Source organism: Cygnus atratus, chromosome Z (genome assembly GCF_013377495.2).
Source record: "Cygnus atratus isolate AKBS03 ecotype Queensland, Australia chromosome Z, CAtr_DNAZoo_HiC_assembly, whole genome shotgun sequence".
NCBI lineage: Eukaryota > Metazoa > Chordata > Aves > Anseriformes > Anatidae > Cygnus > Cygnus atratus.
The window spans coordinates 73,357,054-73,369,586 of NC_066396.1; the positions used below are offsets into that span (position 1 = coordinate 73,357,054).

Genomic DNA, 12,533 nt, shown 5'->3' on the forward strand with positions numbered 1-12,533 from the left:
GGCTGCTATGCCTGAGACAGACTTTGGGGTGAGATCTTAGGAAAAATCAAACGACCCTCACTACAGACTTCCCTCTTTTGGAGAAGAGGAGCTTTTGAGCTGCTTAGGAGATTGCTCGTCTGTGTAACATGACATACTGGTTCCTGCTGGTGGTCCTGCAGGCTCCTGGTTTCACTCTGTCTGTGCTGTGTTTGCAAGTGTCAAAGGGAAGGTGGAAGTTAAAAGCAAGTGGACTGTGGTTTCAGAAATGTCCTTTTTCTACAAAAGGAAGTGAATATGCAAAAATAAAATGCAAACAGAATCCAAAATAGAATTGATTTCTGCAATATATATATTTTTTTCAGGTAGTAGTTGAAAACATTTACAGAAGGGAAGCAAAAGGTAACAGCAAAGAGCACAAACGCAGGAGAACATGGAGGGAACTGTTAGGAAGGGAAGTGCTGCCAGCGAGAGGTTCGTTTGCTTTGCCTGTGGAGCCCCGTGCTCCTGGAAATGCCTAATGCAGGTCCTGAGCTAGCACGGCCAGCACGGCCACCAACCCAAAGAGCCCCAGCCTTGAGGCTGGGAGATATCCCCATACTTCGTGACACATAGTCCACCTCAGGGAGGTATAGCCCACCCCAGGGGGGTGCAGTACATGGTTCTTGCATGGCAGAGGAACAAGGTGTTTCTCCTCCCTTTACAACACAGCTTCGAGTGGTGCTGCCACTCAGGAGCTTTCAGGCCTGTCCACATCCATCCAGGTGGGTGGACGTGGGGGACACCCTGGGCACACCCCTCAGACCTGCAGGGAGGCCACAGCCCTCTCGTACATGCGCTCCAGGATGCGGTGGATGCTGGCAAAGCTCGGCCGGTCGGAGGGCAGCTTGCTCCAGCAGAGGCGCATCAGGTTGTAGAGCTCCAGAGGGCAATTGTCTGGGCAGGAGAGGACGTTCCCGTCCCTCACGTAGTAGATGACCTCCTCATGAGCCATCCCGTAGTAGGGCTGCATGCCGTAGGAGAAGATCTCCCACAGCACCACCCCGTAGGCCCACACGTCAGACTCTGTGGTGTACCGGTTGTAGAAGATGGACTCGGGGGGCATCCAGCGGATGGGGATGGCATCGTTCTCGTTGGCTTTGTAGTAGTCGGCCGAATACATGTTCCTCGAGAGGCCGAAGTCGGCGATTTTGACCACCATGTTCTCCCCCACCAGGCAGTTCCTGGTGGCCAAGTCCCGGTGGACAAACTTGCGCTCGGAGAGGTAGGCCATGCCCGCGGCCACCTGCTTGGCAATGCAGAGCTGGCTGGTGCAGCACAGCGCCAGGGGGCTGGGGAGGCAGACCCGCGCCTCCAGGCCGCCCTGCTGAGCCAGGCTGCAGAGGTTGCGGGGCGAGCGGTCGCGCAGGTACTCGTTGAGATCCCCGTAGGCCATGTACTCGAACAGCAGGCACATGGGTTTCCCAACAGCGCACACACCTGCAAGAAGAAAGACGCACCGCATGGGTCATTTGGGGAGCAAAGAAAGGTTCTGCTGTGGCAAGACCCAAAAAAAAAAAAAAATCCAAAAATACTTACGCAAAGTAAGTATTTTCAAGAATGTGTGTGGGGGCAGAGGGAAAGGTGAAGCATGCAAATACCGTCAAGTTGCATCAGGTCCCTTTGTGTCTTTGAAGCTCCTTCACCAGGGATGTAATGTTGAACTCTGTGCGGGACGCTAACAAGTCATGCAGCTGCTTGCTTTGTCTGGGCATCCAAGGAGGAGGATACATATTTGGAGCTATGTTTAATTAAGAGCCTAAACCTGGTTAAACTGGCACTAACAGGAGCATTGTCTCTTCCCAGTTGCAACTGGAAGGACATACTTTCAAGAAGAAATTTAATAGTTCCAATTACAGGGTTTTTTTGTTTGTTTTAGTTATTGCATTTATACTAGTATGTGGGTAAAGGCTACACGTATATAGTTAGGCTTCAGATGTAATCACAAAACAACATTTTCAGGGACGTGTTCAAGAGTACATTGGGATACCTGAATAAAAGACACTCCTGCTCCATATTCTTCAGTTGTTGGTTTTTGTTTGTTTGTTTGAAAACTGCACATGCAAAAAATGTTGTTTGCAGAAATTATTTACGGCATGACTGACTCTCATATATGGAAAAAAAAAAAAAAAGTCAAAGAAAAGGCAGATATCAGAAAGGAGAGATCTGCCACATCTAACAGATGCAGAACCTAGTTCCACTGGTGGACATGTGCTTGGTCCTACACCAGCTTTACTAAGGGCCATAATCAGACGAACCCCACTCCCACCATGCACCAGGATTGATGTGACTCAGCTGCAGCATGCTAGTCTGTAGAAGGTGTTTGCCTTGCCTTTTCCAAAGTTTTCTGATGACCTACTCATGTTTTTCAGATCAGGTCCACCAATTAGATGCACCTAATATATATGTTTTATATGAAAAATTTGAAATCAGAGCCCCTCTCTACTGCATTAATATCATTGGTGTGTGCAAAGATCACCAGCTTAGTATACAAATTTCCAAACCCAACTTTTTAACCAGTTTTACTGACGTAAAGTCAGTTTTAGAGGTAGGCAAAATTATTTGTGTGCCTGCTAGTAACTCGCCAACTAGCAAAAGCCAGCATTTGAAGTGTATGTGTTTTGCTTCCTTTGGGCCATTCGTTTAGTAATTGGTGATCCAACTTATTGCGAAATCCGAAGTTCTTGTGGATGACCTAACACTTGAATCTTTGAGAAAAAACAGATATCTGTTCCCAGCATGATAAAATCGGGATCTGACAAGCGTGAGGAGTGTATGTGAGAGCTTTATCGTCTAAGCTGTGCTCAACAATGCGGCTCTTTTCCCCACGCCCGCTCAATGTGAGACCAGTTCGCTCCTGTACCTTTGCCCTTTCCTGACCTACAGTGTGTTGACAATAAACACAACGTTTATTTGCATTTGGGGCATTTCCTGATGTTCTTTTCTGTTGCCAAAGTACTTATATCAACCCAGCTTTCCTAAACCTGGGGTTTTTACATTTCCAAATTTTGTGGACCTTCCTATTGGAATAAATTAAGATCTCAGCTGCTTGTTGACAGGGATCAACCCTTTGAACCCCAAGTAGGACTGCCAGGTGAAGGTGGATGGCAACATCCATTTCATTCAGAAACTGAAAATTTACTGAAATAAAATCTGGTTGGCAGCTTTCTTTACAGAGGAATGAAGTATTAGCCAAGCTGTGGCACCAAGGCTTTCTAAAAAGCCCAATAAACCAGGGTTTCCTTTTAGCTGGGAAGGGAGGGGAAGGAAGGGACTGTTTTTGTGGTTGGCTTTTCTGTTTTGTTTGCTTCACTTTGTTTTTTTAATGCTGGTGAGTGTTCAGACATGACAATAGTAAGTGGGACCCATAAAACTAACAAGACTTGTGCCTGTTTTTTTGTGTTTGTTTTTTTTGTTTTTAAATACCCACAAAATAAATCACAGCTCCAGGAAGCTCATGTCTTCCTTGTAAGACATCTGCCCTGATGTTATGAAGCTAGAAGCAGAGCTATGCAGCAAGATGGTCAGCAGCATGCTTTAGCACAGGATGAAGAGGGTTTGTTACAACGCACCGTCCTGAAAAAGCAGCAGTGTCAGACCTACTTTTTGAGACTTGTTCTGGTGGAGAATTTAGCAGAGCATGCAGCGGCTCACCGAAAAGCTCACCCCTTTTGCAAGAGGCATTTCCTCTTGCAGAAGAGACCACTTGCATTCAGGACTGGTCATGCACATGTGTTTGCCCTTGTGCCCCTAGCAAAACCCCAGCATATTTGCAGGATGGGTTACCCCATACATAGGGACCTCGTTCAGATACCTAAAAGCTTGACAATGTTCGGGTTGTCAAATTCGGCCATGAGGGCTGCCTCCCTCTGGAAGTCGGCCTGCATGTCCGCGGATGCTTCCTCCTTCAGCATTTTCACTGCCACCATGGTGAAAGGCTCGTACGGCAGCAGGCCCGGGGCCCTGGGAGAGAGGAAAGCAAAGGTGAAAGGTGCATGTACACCACAGGCTCTGTTTCTGGTGCAAAATGATGGAGACAAAAAACAAGGTGGAAGCATTCGGCACTGACCGAAGGATTGACCTTACCAGGAGTGAAAAATAAGCATATTTTATATGAAAATGTTGAAGGAGCCTCCTTTCCCACACACAGCATGGTGGTGGCATTGGCATATCTAGCTACTATCAGAGAATGAATAGTAATTACAGTACATTCCCCAGGTTTTGTAAGGAAAATAGCCTTTTGCCACTGTTCAGGAGGAGCAGGGTGGGTGGAGTACACCTGTAATTTAGCAAGTTTTGAACCCATTAGCTAATTTCAGCTGAATTTAACAGGGTGGAGCTGATATCTAGCACATAGTTATGCTCCTGCAAGTTTTGTGGAAACAGGTGATGAGACAGAAGGGAGAAAGCATATACGTGTCGTGTCTGAAGAACAAGCTCATGCACCAATACATGCTGGACACTGGTGAATCTTCAGCTTAAGAGACACAAATCCGGAAACAGAGCTTCCTGACTTGGAACAAGCACAGACTCATTTTATTTTCTTATCCGCAGGTTACTCTGCCCTCAGCGAGTTTGATTAGGCAGGCTTGCCAAAGATGCAGGGGTAGCTGTTCCCAAAGCACAGCAACGTTCTGCGCTTCAGACACAGGTCAAACCTGGGACACACATTTCGTTGCCCACGCCTACTCTGCCCAGGGGTCCTGCAGTTGAGATGCACGCCTTAAAAGCAGACAGAGCCCGTGGAGAGTGGCACCCAGTCATGTTCCGTGCTCCTGCCTGACTGCCCTCCTGCTGCTCAAATGCCAGGTTACTTTACTGCTCAGTAGCCCCAAGAGGAGGTTCCAATTTCCAAAGCAAACTTCCAGTTTCCTTGTCATCTACTCCAGACATATGGCACTTGCAACAGATGCGCTCGGGTGCTATAAATGTCAAATGTCAGATGGTGGCAGGATGCCCATCTAGAGAAGAATTTCACAGGCAGCCAGATCGCAGCTGAAGGGCTTGGGTGAGGAGGTCCAGCATGCCGGGGTGGAGGAGCCGGCCCCACATTTGTCTGCTACTGCCTCCGCTACAGCAAAATGTCCTCCTTTTTTCACCCTGTGCTGGCAGCAAGGTTCCAGTCTAGTAGGAGAGGAGATGTCTTCTCACGCACCCACTGCTGCCTAGCCTCCCGGCCTGAGCAAGTCAGCAGCAATACCCCGAAGAAACCAGCGGAGCAATTAAAAGTAAAAAGAGGAGGGCATGTATCTCATCCAAGCAGCCTCACTGCAGATTCCCACTCATGACTGGCTAGCAGACCTAGCACAGTGCCAACAGCTTCATATTGCACGCTTTGGAGAGAGAAATTCACCCCGGGCCAAAGCCTGAAGTAGACCCATCTATCCGCTCTCTGCTGAAATCCTGTAGTGTAAACTAACCTAAATGGGACTCAAGTGAGATTAAGTTGCACGGAGCCTTTTGCTGGGCATTCAGGCTACAGCACGTAACTCCACCCTCAGAGACTCATGTTAATAACTCAAGTTAACTCCTTCAGCCCAGTCCTGACAGATCTGGGGACATCGCGCTGAGTGGGAAGAGAGAGAGGCTCTGTGTGCAGTCTTGGCTGAGAGCTGCTGAAGCTGAACTCCTTGGTGCCCAAAAGACACTGTTAGCAGAATGGGATGGGCACACGTGATCACTGGGAAGCTGTGGCTTCTGTAATTAAAGAGGACAGTTCAGGCTCCAGGACAGAATGGGGAGTGTTTAATAGAAAACTGGTAATTTTCTTCTAGAAATAGGAAGCATCAACAGAAATTACCTTGGGTTTCCTCTCTAGTGACTCCCCAAATGCTTAGGTGAGATACCCCAGTTTGTGCACAGGATGGACAGCAGCTGTCCTCAGTTTCTTCACCATCAGTGGATCTGTGCAGTACCGGCAGCATTTTAGGTACCTGCTGTTTAAAAAGCAGGGCAAACAGAGATTTTGCCCCCAATCTACCTAAAGAGGATGTCTGATTTTAGGTTTCCAGACAGACCTTCTTTCCAGAACAGTAACTGTGAAAAAAAAAAAAATGAGGAGCAGATTGAATCTGTATTTGAGATTGCATCCTGTCCCACATCTTCCTCAGCATCACAGCTGGGCAGCTGGTTAGGCCGTTAATTGGTGCCATTAACATCTAATGAGGCAGGTGGAGAACTACCTTTACCCTCTCCTTTGGAGGGAAATGTTGGGGGGGGCAGCACAGTGTTCAGAACAGGGAGGGGATTGTTTCATTTGGTTTCTTTAACATCCAAAAAGCTTTTCAGATACATTTGAAACAGCAGGTCAAAGAAACATTCTTTGCACTTGAAAGAATGTGAGGATACCTGTGATGGGGAAACTCCTGCCACCTCGATCTCTGATCTCCTGCCCACAGCTCTACCCTGGCCCTTGGGGCAGCCTTGTCTCCCACAGAGATGACAAGCTGACCCCAAAGCCTTTGCAGTGGGGGTCCACGAGCCTTTGGTGCTGGTAAAGACCCCACATCCAGGGCACTGGGCAACCCTGGCCTTCAAGCTTAGTTTGGGGCACGCAGCTCCACCTCTGGGAGCAATCTGCATGCTCATCTACATTGTCCTGCAGAGGACTGCTGCTCTGGAGGTGTGCAGAAAATTCAACATGCTCCTCCCAGGAGCTGGAGATCCTGAACTGGCCACCACGACCTGGTTAGGACAGACCTGAGCCAGGTCCCATATCTCGTTTTAAAGACATCTGTTGAGGCAACTGGCTACTTCCTCAACCTTTCCAGTGTGAACGAGCCCTAAGCGGACATGGCAGCCTTTCAGGAGGAGCTGGTAAATGATAGCCAGACACTTCCTGTCCTAACATGTTGCTTGACCCAGGAGTGAGTAAACACTGAATCAGGACTCGCAGCAAGCCAACTGGCAAAGGCATCACTGGCACCATGCGCAGAGCTGTGTTTACAGGAGAGGGAGAAACATGAGACCACGAGAAGTAAAAGGGTTGCTAAACTTAGCCTGAGATGTCCATTTAACACATGTAGACAAGTACATTTTATCCATCTGCGACGGGAAGGCAAAGATTTGAGCTGGGGTGGTGTCCGTCACCTGGAGGGATGCGCGGCTGGTGCTTCTGGATGTCAGCACAGCAGTCGCTGATGGTCTGCCAGTGGTGCACAGGAATGTCAGGGGATAGAATTTTCCCCAAGAATATAATGCTTCAGAGTGGTTTCTGATAGAGATTTTAATAAAAATAAATAAGCCACTCAGAAACAGTATTTCTGGGGCTCCTTCCCTGAGCCCCAAAAACCAGGTGTTTCAGAGGGTATGGTACTCTGCATGTTGCAAAAGCTGGATACGATTTTGTTGCTTGCTTTTTTTTTTCTGTTTTTCCTTTTTCTCCCGTTTTCCACTGACAATAGCAAAAAAGGTTTAACTAAAAGGAATTACAGCACTGGGGTGGACGAAATCCACATGGAAGCTCTCTACACCACTTTAACACTTGCTTAACCTGGCGCTTCAGTGACACTTTAATTCCCTTCGAGAGGTCCTGCTCAAGGTCAGGGAGAGCCACCTCCAGCTGAGGAGGCTCTGGGTAGCGCTGAGGCTATCTGGAGGTGCTGGTGCAGGCGATGCACTACGGGAAGGCTGCACTCAGTGGGATGCCCTGAGCACCAGGCATTGCACACCTGCACTGGCTTGCCTGCACCAGCTGTGACTCAGTCACCGCAACTTTGCTCTCGACTCAAGTTCGGATGCATTTGGCTCAGCCATCCAGGCTAACAATCAATCACAGGCTAAGCATCTGTGATTTTCCCACTGTGCGCCCTTTAAACTTTGTTATTTTTAGCTCCCTCTATATTAAATAAAAGTACGCCTGCATTTCTTCCACATCCCTTCATTAGGAAAAAAATCCGTCACATCTATTGAAATGGTTTCGCTATTCTATCAGCATTTTAACCAGCCCATAAGTAATTTCCCAGTGGATACATCCACAGCATAACTATAAACGTTGAAAGTATCTGCACTTGTGGCTGCTTTTTGCATGGAGAGTCCTTTGGTTTTGAAGTCACTGGGAGCAATTCGCCGGGCAGGCCATGGTGCACATCAGGACTCTAATAGTCCCTGGCATTTTTTGTCATCACACACTACTCCAGATACAGTGACAAAATGAGCTACGTCCCAGACTCATTAACTGTAAAGGACTAAGAAAACCCATCCCGAGCAAAATGGAACACTCTGTCCACCTTCTTTCAGGAGTTTGGGCTGGGATTTTCCAAGAAGAGCAGACTGGCCAAATGCTGACCTGCAGGCATTGCAGACTGTCAAGGGTAACGAGATGCCTTCCATCCACCCATTCTAAGTAAGTTTGGGTTCATCCCTGGGTTCTCAATGAAATGTTTTTCACATGTGAAGAAGAGCATGACCTCACCTCCCAGGAAATTCAACAGAATCTATGGCTCATCTAATGCCTTAAATTTAAACAGGCAACAATGGTTGTGATTTCCAAGAATAAAGTCTGAATAAGCAAAGGGGACACACACACACACACACAAAGGATGTTGGCTTAAGTAGGTTGGATTTTTAGGGGATTTTTGGTTTGGTTTGGTTTGGTTTTGCCACTAAATCAAACGTAAACTGGGTGAGGACCTAACTGCAGCGTGACACATTGCCCTCTGTGGTAACTACTGGCCAGTGCTGAGTTTGTAATGGAGGACACCACACACTGACGATTTGCACATACGGGGAAATGCAAGCATTTCACAATAAGTCACATGTCACATGCAATACTCTTTGAAAAAAAAATAGGGATGATAAATTTAGCTAAGCTGTCACACCAGACTTTGGTATGTGAGTTTGACACAGTATGTACTAGAGAGAACAGGAGACTCATTCTTGACAAAAGTTTAACAGATATGAGTGGAAAGCAGTGGACAAGCCAAACAATTATTCAAGCCTCAGTTTAACTGTTGGGCCCTTCTACCAATTTCGGTTTGAGTAAAAGAACAAAGGATTTCTGGTGTCCACGCAAATGGATGCCCAACTGCTGATTTTTCCCAGATACCTCCAGATAGAGAAGACTCACACATGGACTGCTTACCTTGCTTGGAAGACTCTCCCAAATGCTCCTTCCCCAATATCTCTCACGTATTCAATATTGTTCCTGGGATACTCCAGGCTGAGTAGTTTCGGATTAAGGAGAAGTGGCATCCGCTGGTACATGGGGTTGGGGTGCAGCCGGTCCAGGAGGAGTTCGGAGGGCAGAGTGGTGAGCGTCGGTGTTTCTGACTCTCTGAAACAACGGAGCAGTTGTTTGTCAGAGTGTGCATGGCCCCTGACCAGGTGATCAACATCTGCACCTCTGGGGCTGGCTTCTTCCAGGATGGAAAAAGGAGGTACGGCAGGGCTGCTGAAAGAGCCTTGCAGCAGGGTCTCACGTCATTTCCCCAAAATAGCCACCAGGCCACCTTCTGCTCTGACACAGGCACTCCTCAGAGCCTGCACTGGTGCAGCCACAGACATAGGGAGGGCTTCTCCCTCCAGCAGGCATTTGCAGGACTGTGCTCTCAGAAGCAGGCAAGCCATGTTTCAAAGCAGCATTTGTTGCCTTGAGTTAAGTCCTGAGTTTTACCTTTTTTTGTTTTTCCATTGCTTTCGTCGACGGCAGCAAACGAGCATGACAATGCCGAGGATCACGATAAGGGCAAAGCTGGAGATGATCGAGATGATAACAGTCATGGAGTATGTAGCGGAAAAGGATGGAGGAGGGGGGAGGTTTGGAAACTCTCCATTTGGTTTTCTTGTTCCTAGTGATAAGGATGCTGTAATGTAAACAAAATCAGAAGATTATGACACTTTTATAGGGTTGGGGCTTTCCCTCAAGAGGTACTGGTGGAGTCCTACTGACATTATGGATACAACTGTATGACTGTATGAGAGGATCATACTAGGGAACTTTGGTTTACAGGAAGCAAAACACACTTCTGCTTACCAGATGTTAAAGTCCAGGACCTAATAAAGACCTAGATACAGTTGCCATAGAGCTGGGAACCCAATTTTGATAAGGAATCAGACAGTTAGAAAGAATTACAGGTGGGAGATACACTGGTGGTCTCAAAGCATTCAAATAAGCTGAAGTCTATATTAGGAAGGAGCAAAGGTCCACAACGTGAGCCACAATACATCACATGTCCTAGAACGAATCTGCAGAAAGGAGTGTAAAACCAAGGCAAGTATACATTGATATTTCCTGGATACCTTGCCTCCAACAACTTGCATCTCGGTGTCTTTATGGGTCAAATACGGTAAAGTAGTGTAAAGCACATTTAGCTCTATTTTTAGGGGAGGGGGGGGGAATCAAGTAGCCTCTTGCCAAGTACTTTTTGAGCCATTCTAGAAAATGTTAATCTGTATGTGCATATATATAATGATTGAGAACAGAAAGAAATTTAAACTTTTCTTTTTAAGGCCAGTGAAACTGGTACTGACTTGTATTCCTCTATGCCCACAGTGCCTTTATTCTCTGTGCAAGTGAAATTGTCTTGTTTCCAAGCCCTGAGATCCTAAAAATTGATGAAATACTAAAAATTTGTAGCTTTGATGAAATATTTTTCAACACACTCTTTGAAAAAAAAAATAATAACAGCAAGGCTTAGTTTCAACTCCACAAAGCAAAAATGTTTCCATCTTTTTCAGATTTGATTTTAGATAGAACTGTTCTTTATTATTGAAAAAAATATCACCAGAAGCAAAACAACTTCAGAAAATATACCATAAGACCTACTTTCTCCTCAGACCACAGTGTAGCCAACTCATTCCTCATAATACCACAGGAAATTTGATTTCATCTTTTGGTGTTACTATAATCTGGAGCAAGGTGCTCAATATGCCTGTCCACATTTTCCCATCATTAAAGTGTTTATTGCACGTTCAGATTAAAGATGCTGAACGCACTATGAGAAGAACCAGTGCTGGCTGAATCCAGAAGACAAAATGGATCAGTGGAGCTGTGAGAGCCACAGTATGATGCTCAGGATGCAAACACCTTGCATGGTCCCAAAACAAACACAGTGGCAGAAATCATAAATTGCAGTCACCTACCATCTCCACAGGGAGATACGCTGCAGTATTCCCAAGTCACAGATGGGTCTTTAGTGTAGCACCAGGGACGCTCGTTTTCACCTCCTGGGTTGCGGCAGTAGTTCTCAGCATCAGACAGCTCAGGGAAGACCTGAGGAGTCCTTCTGTGCAAGTGGGGAGCCTTGGAGCAGGAAACAGATTGGATTAGTGCTTGAGTAGAATTTTTGCTGGTGGTATTAACAAAATGAAGCAAAACAAAGGAAAAAAAAATGGAAGGAAGGAAGGAAGGAAGGAAGGAAGGAAGAGAAAGAGAAAGAAAGAAAGAAAGAAAGAAAGAAAGAAAGAAAGAAAGAAAGAAAGAAAGAAAGAAAGAAAGAAAAAGAAAGAAAGAAAGGGGAGAAGAGGAAGAGAAGAGAAGAGAAGAGAAGAGAAGAGAAGAGAAGAGAAGAGAAGAGAAGAGAAGAGAAGAGAAGAGAAAAAAGAAAAGAAAAGAAAAGAAAAGAAAAGAAAAGAAAAGAAAAGAAAAGAAAAGAAAAGGAAAGGAAAGGAAAGGAAAGGAAAGGAAAGGAAAGGAAAGGAAAGGAAAGGAAAGGAAAGGAAAGGAAAGGAAAGGAAAGGAAAGGAAAGGAAAGGAAAGGAAAGGAAAGGAAAGGAAAGGAAAGGAAAGGAAAGGAAAGAAAAGAAAAGAAAAGAAAAGAAAAGAAAAGAAAAGAAAAGAAAAGAAAAGAAAAGAAAAGAAAAGAAAAGAAAAAAGAAAAGGAAGAGGTAAAACAGCCTTGCGGTAACTTGCCACAATCAGAACGCATATGGCAGTGGGAAGGGGAACTTGCAGATTGAAATATGAAGAGGCTGTGAAACACCAGTGGACTCAAGAATAAAGGCAGGCTGTCACCCCCTTCAATGGGACAGAGCTGCCTGGCTCTGGGAAGCCCACCGGAGAAACAGACCTCGAGAACAGCTCCCTGTTTGCGGGGTCTCACACTGCTGCGCACCTGCTCGCTCCACTTCTGGCAGGGGATGCCAGAGGCCGTGACGTTGACCCAGCCCTGGTAAAACTGGCCATTGCCACTGTAGCAAGTCCCTGGGGAGTTAAAAGAAAAAGAAAAAAAAAAAAGGTGGGGACAAGGCATCTCCAACCATGCCCTGCAGCAGGGACTGACAAGAGTAAAGGTCATGTCTTTAGAAAAGAGCCAAGACAATTAGCAGCAGATCTGAGGCACGCAAAATAACCAGATGACAGTCAGGGAACAGCTTAGCCTTCTGTTAACACCAAAATGAATTTTGAGCTCAGTACATAGGATTACATCTAGTGAAGCTACCCACACCGCGGGGGTGTCAGCAGTGGGCTGGGGCCAGCAAGGCCCTGTGAGGGGCCTACACAGGGCCCGTCACCTCACACTGGGTGCTCAGACAGAGACTGCAGGTCCCAGCACATGTGGAAACCACACGCTGAA

At 46.5% G+C, this 12,533-nt stretch overlaps 1 protein-coding gene across 1 annotated transcript in view; it reads right to left on the bottom strand.

Annotated features, from left to right (window-relative positions):
* Positions 1–456: 456 nt before the first annotated feature.
* MUSK (muscle associated receptor tyrosine kinase) overlaps positions 457–12,533 on the bottom strand; it is a 50,525-nt gene continuing 38,448 nt past the window's right edge. The window contains exons 12-17 of the mRNA XM_035564551.2: positions 12,072–12,160; positions 11,101–11,260; positions 9,632–9,821; positions 9,101–9,292; positions 3,833–3,981; positions 457–1,458 (exon numbers count right to left, since the gene is read on the bottom strand). Coding sequence (XP_035420444.1) covers positions 779–1,458; positions 3,833–3,981; positions 9,101–9,292; positions 9,632–9,821; positions 11,101–11,260; positions 12,072–12,160 — 1,460 coding nt within the window. The 3' untranslated portion in view covers positions 457–778. The remainder of the gene's footprint in view (positions 1,459–3,832; positions 3,982–9,100; positions 9,293–9,631; positions 9,822–11,100; positions 11,261–12,071; positions 12,161–12,533) is intronic.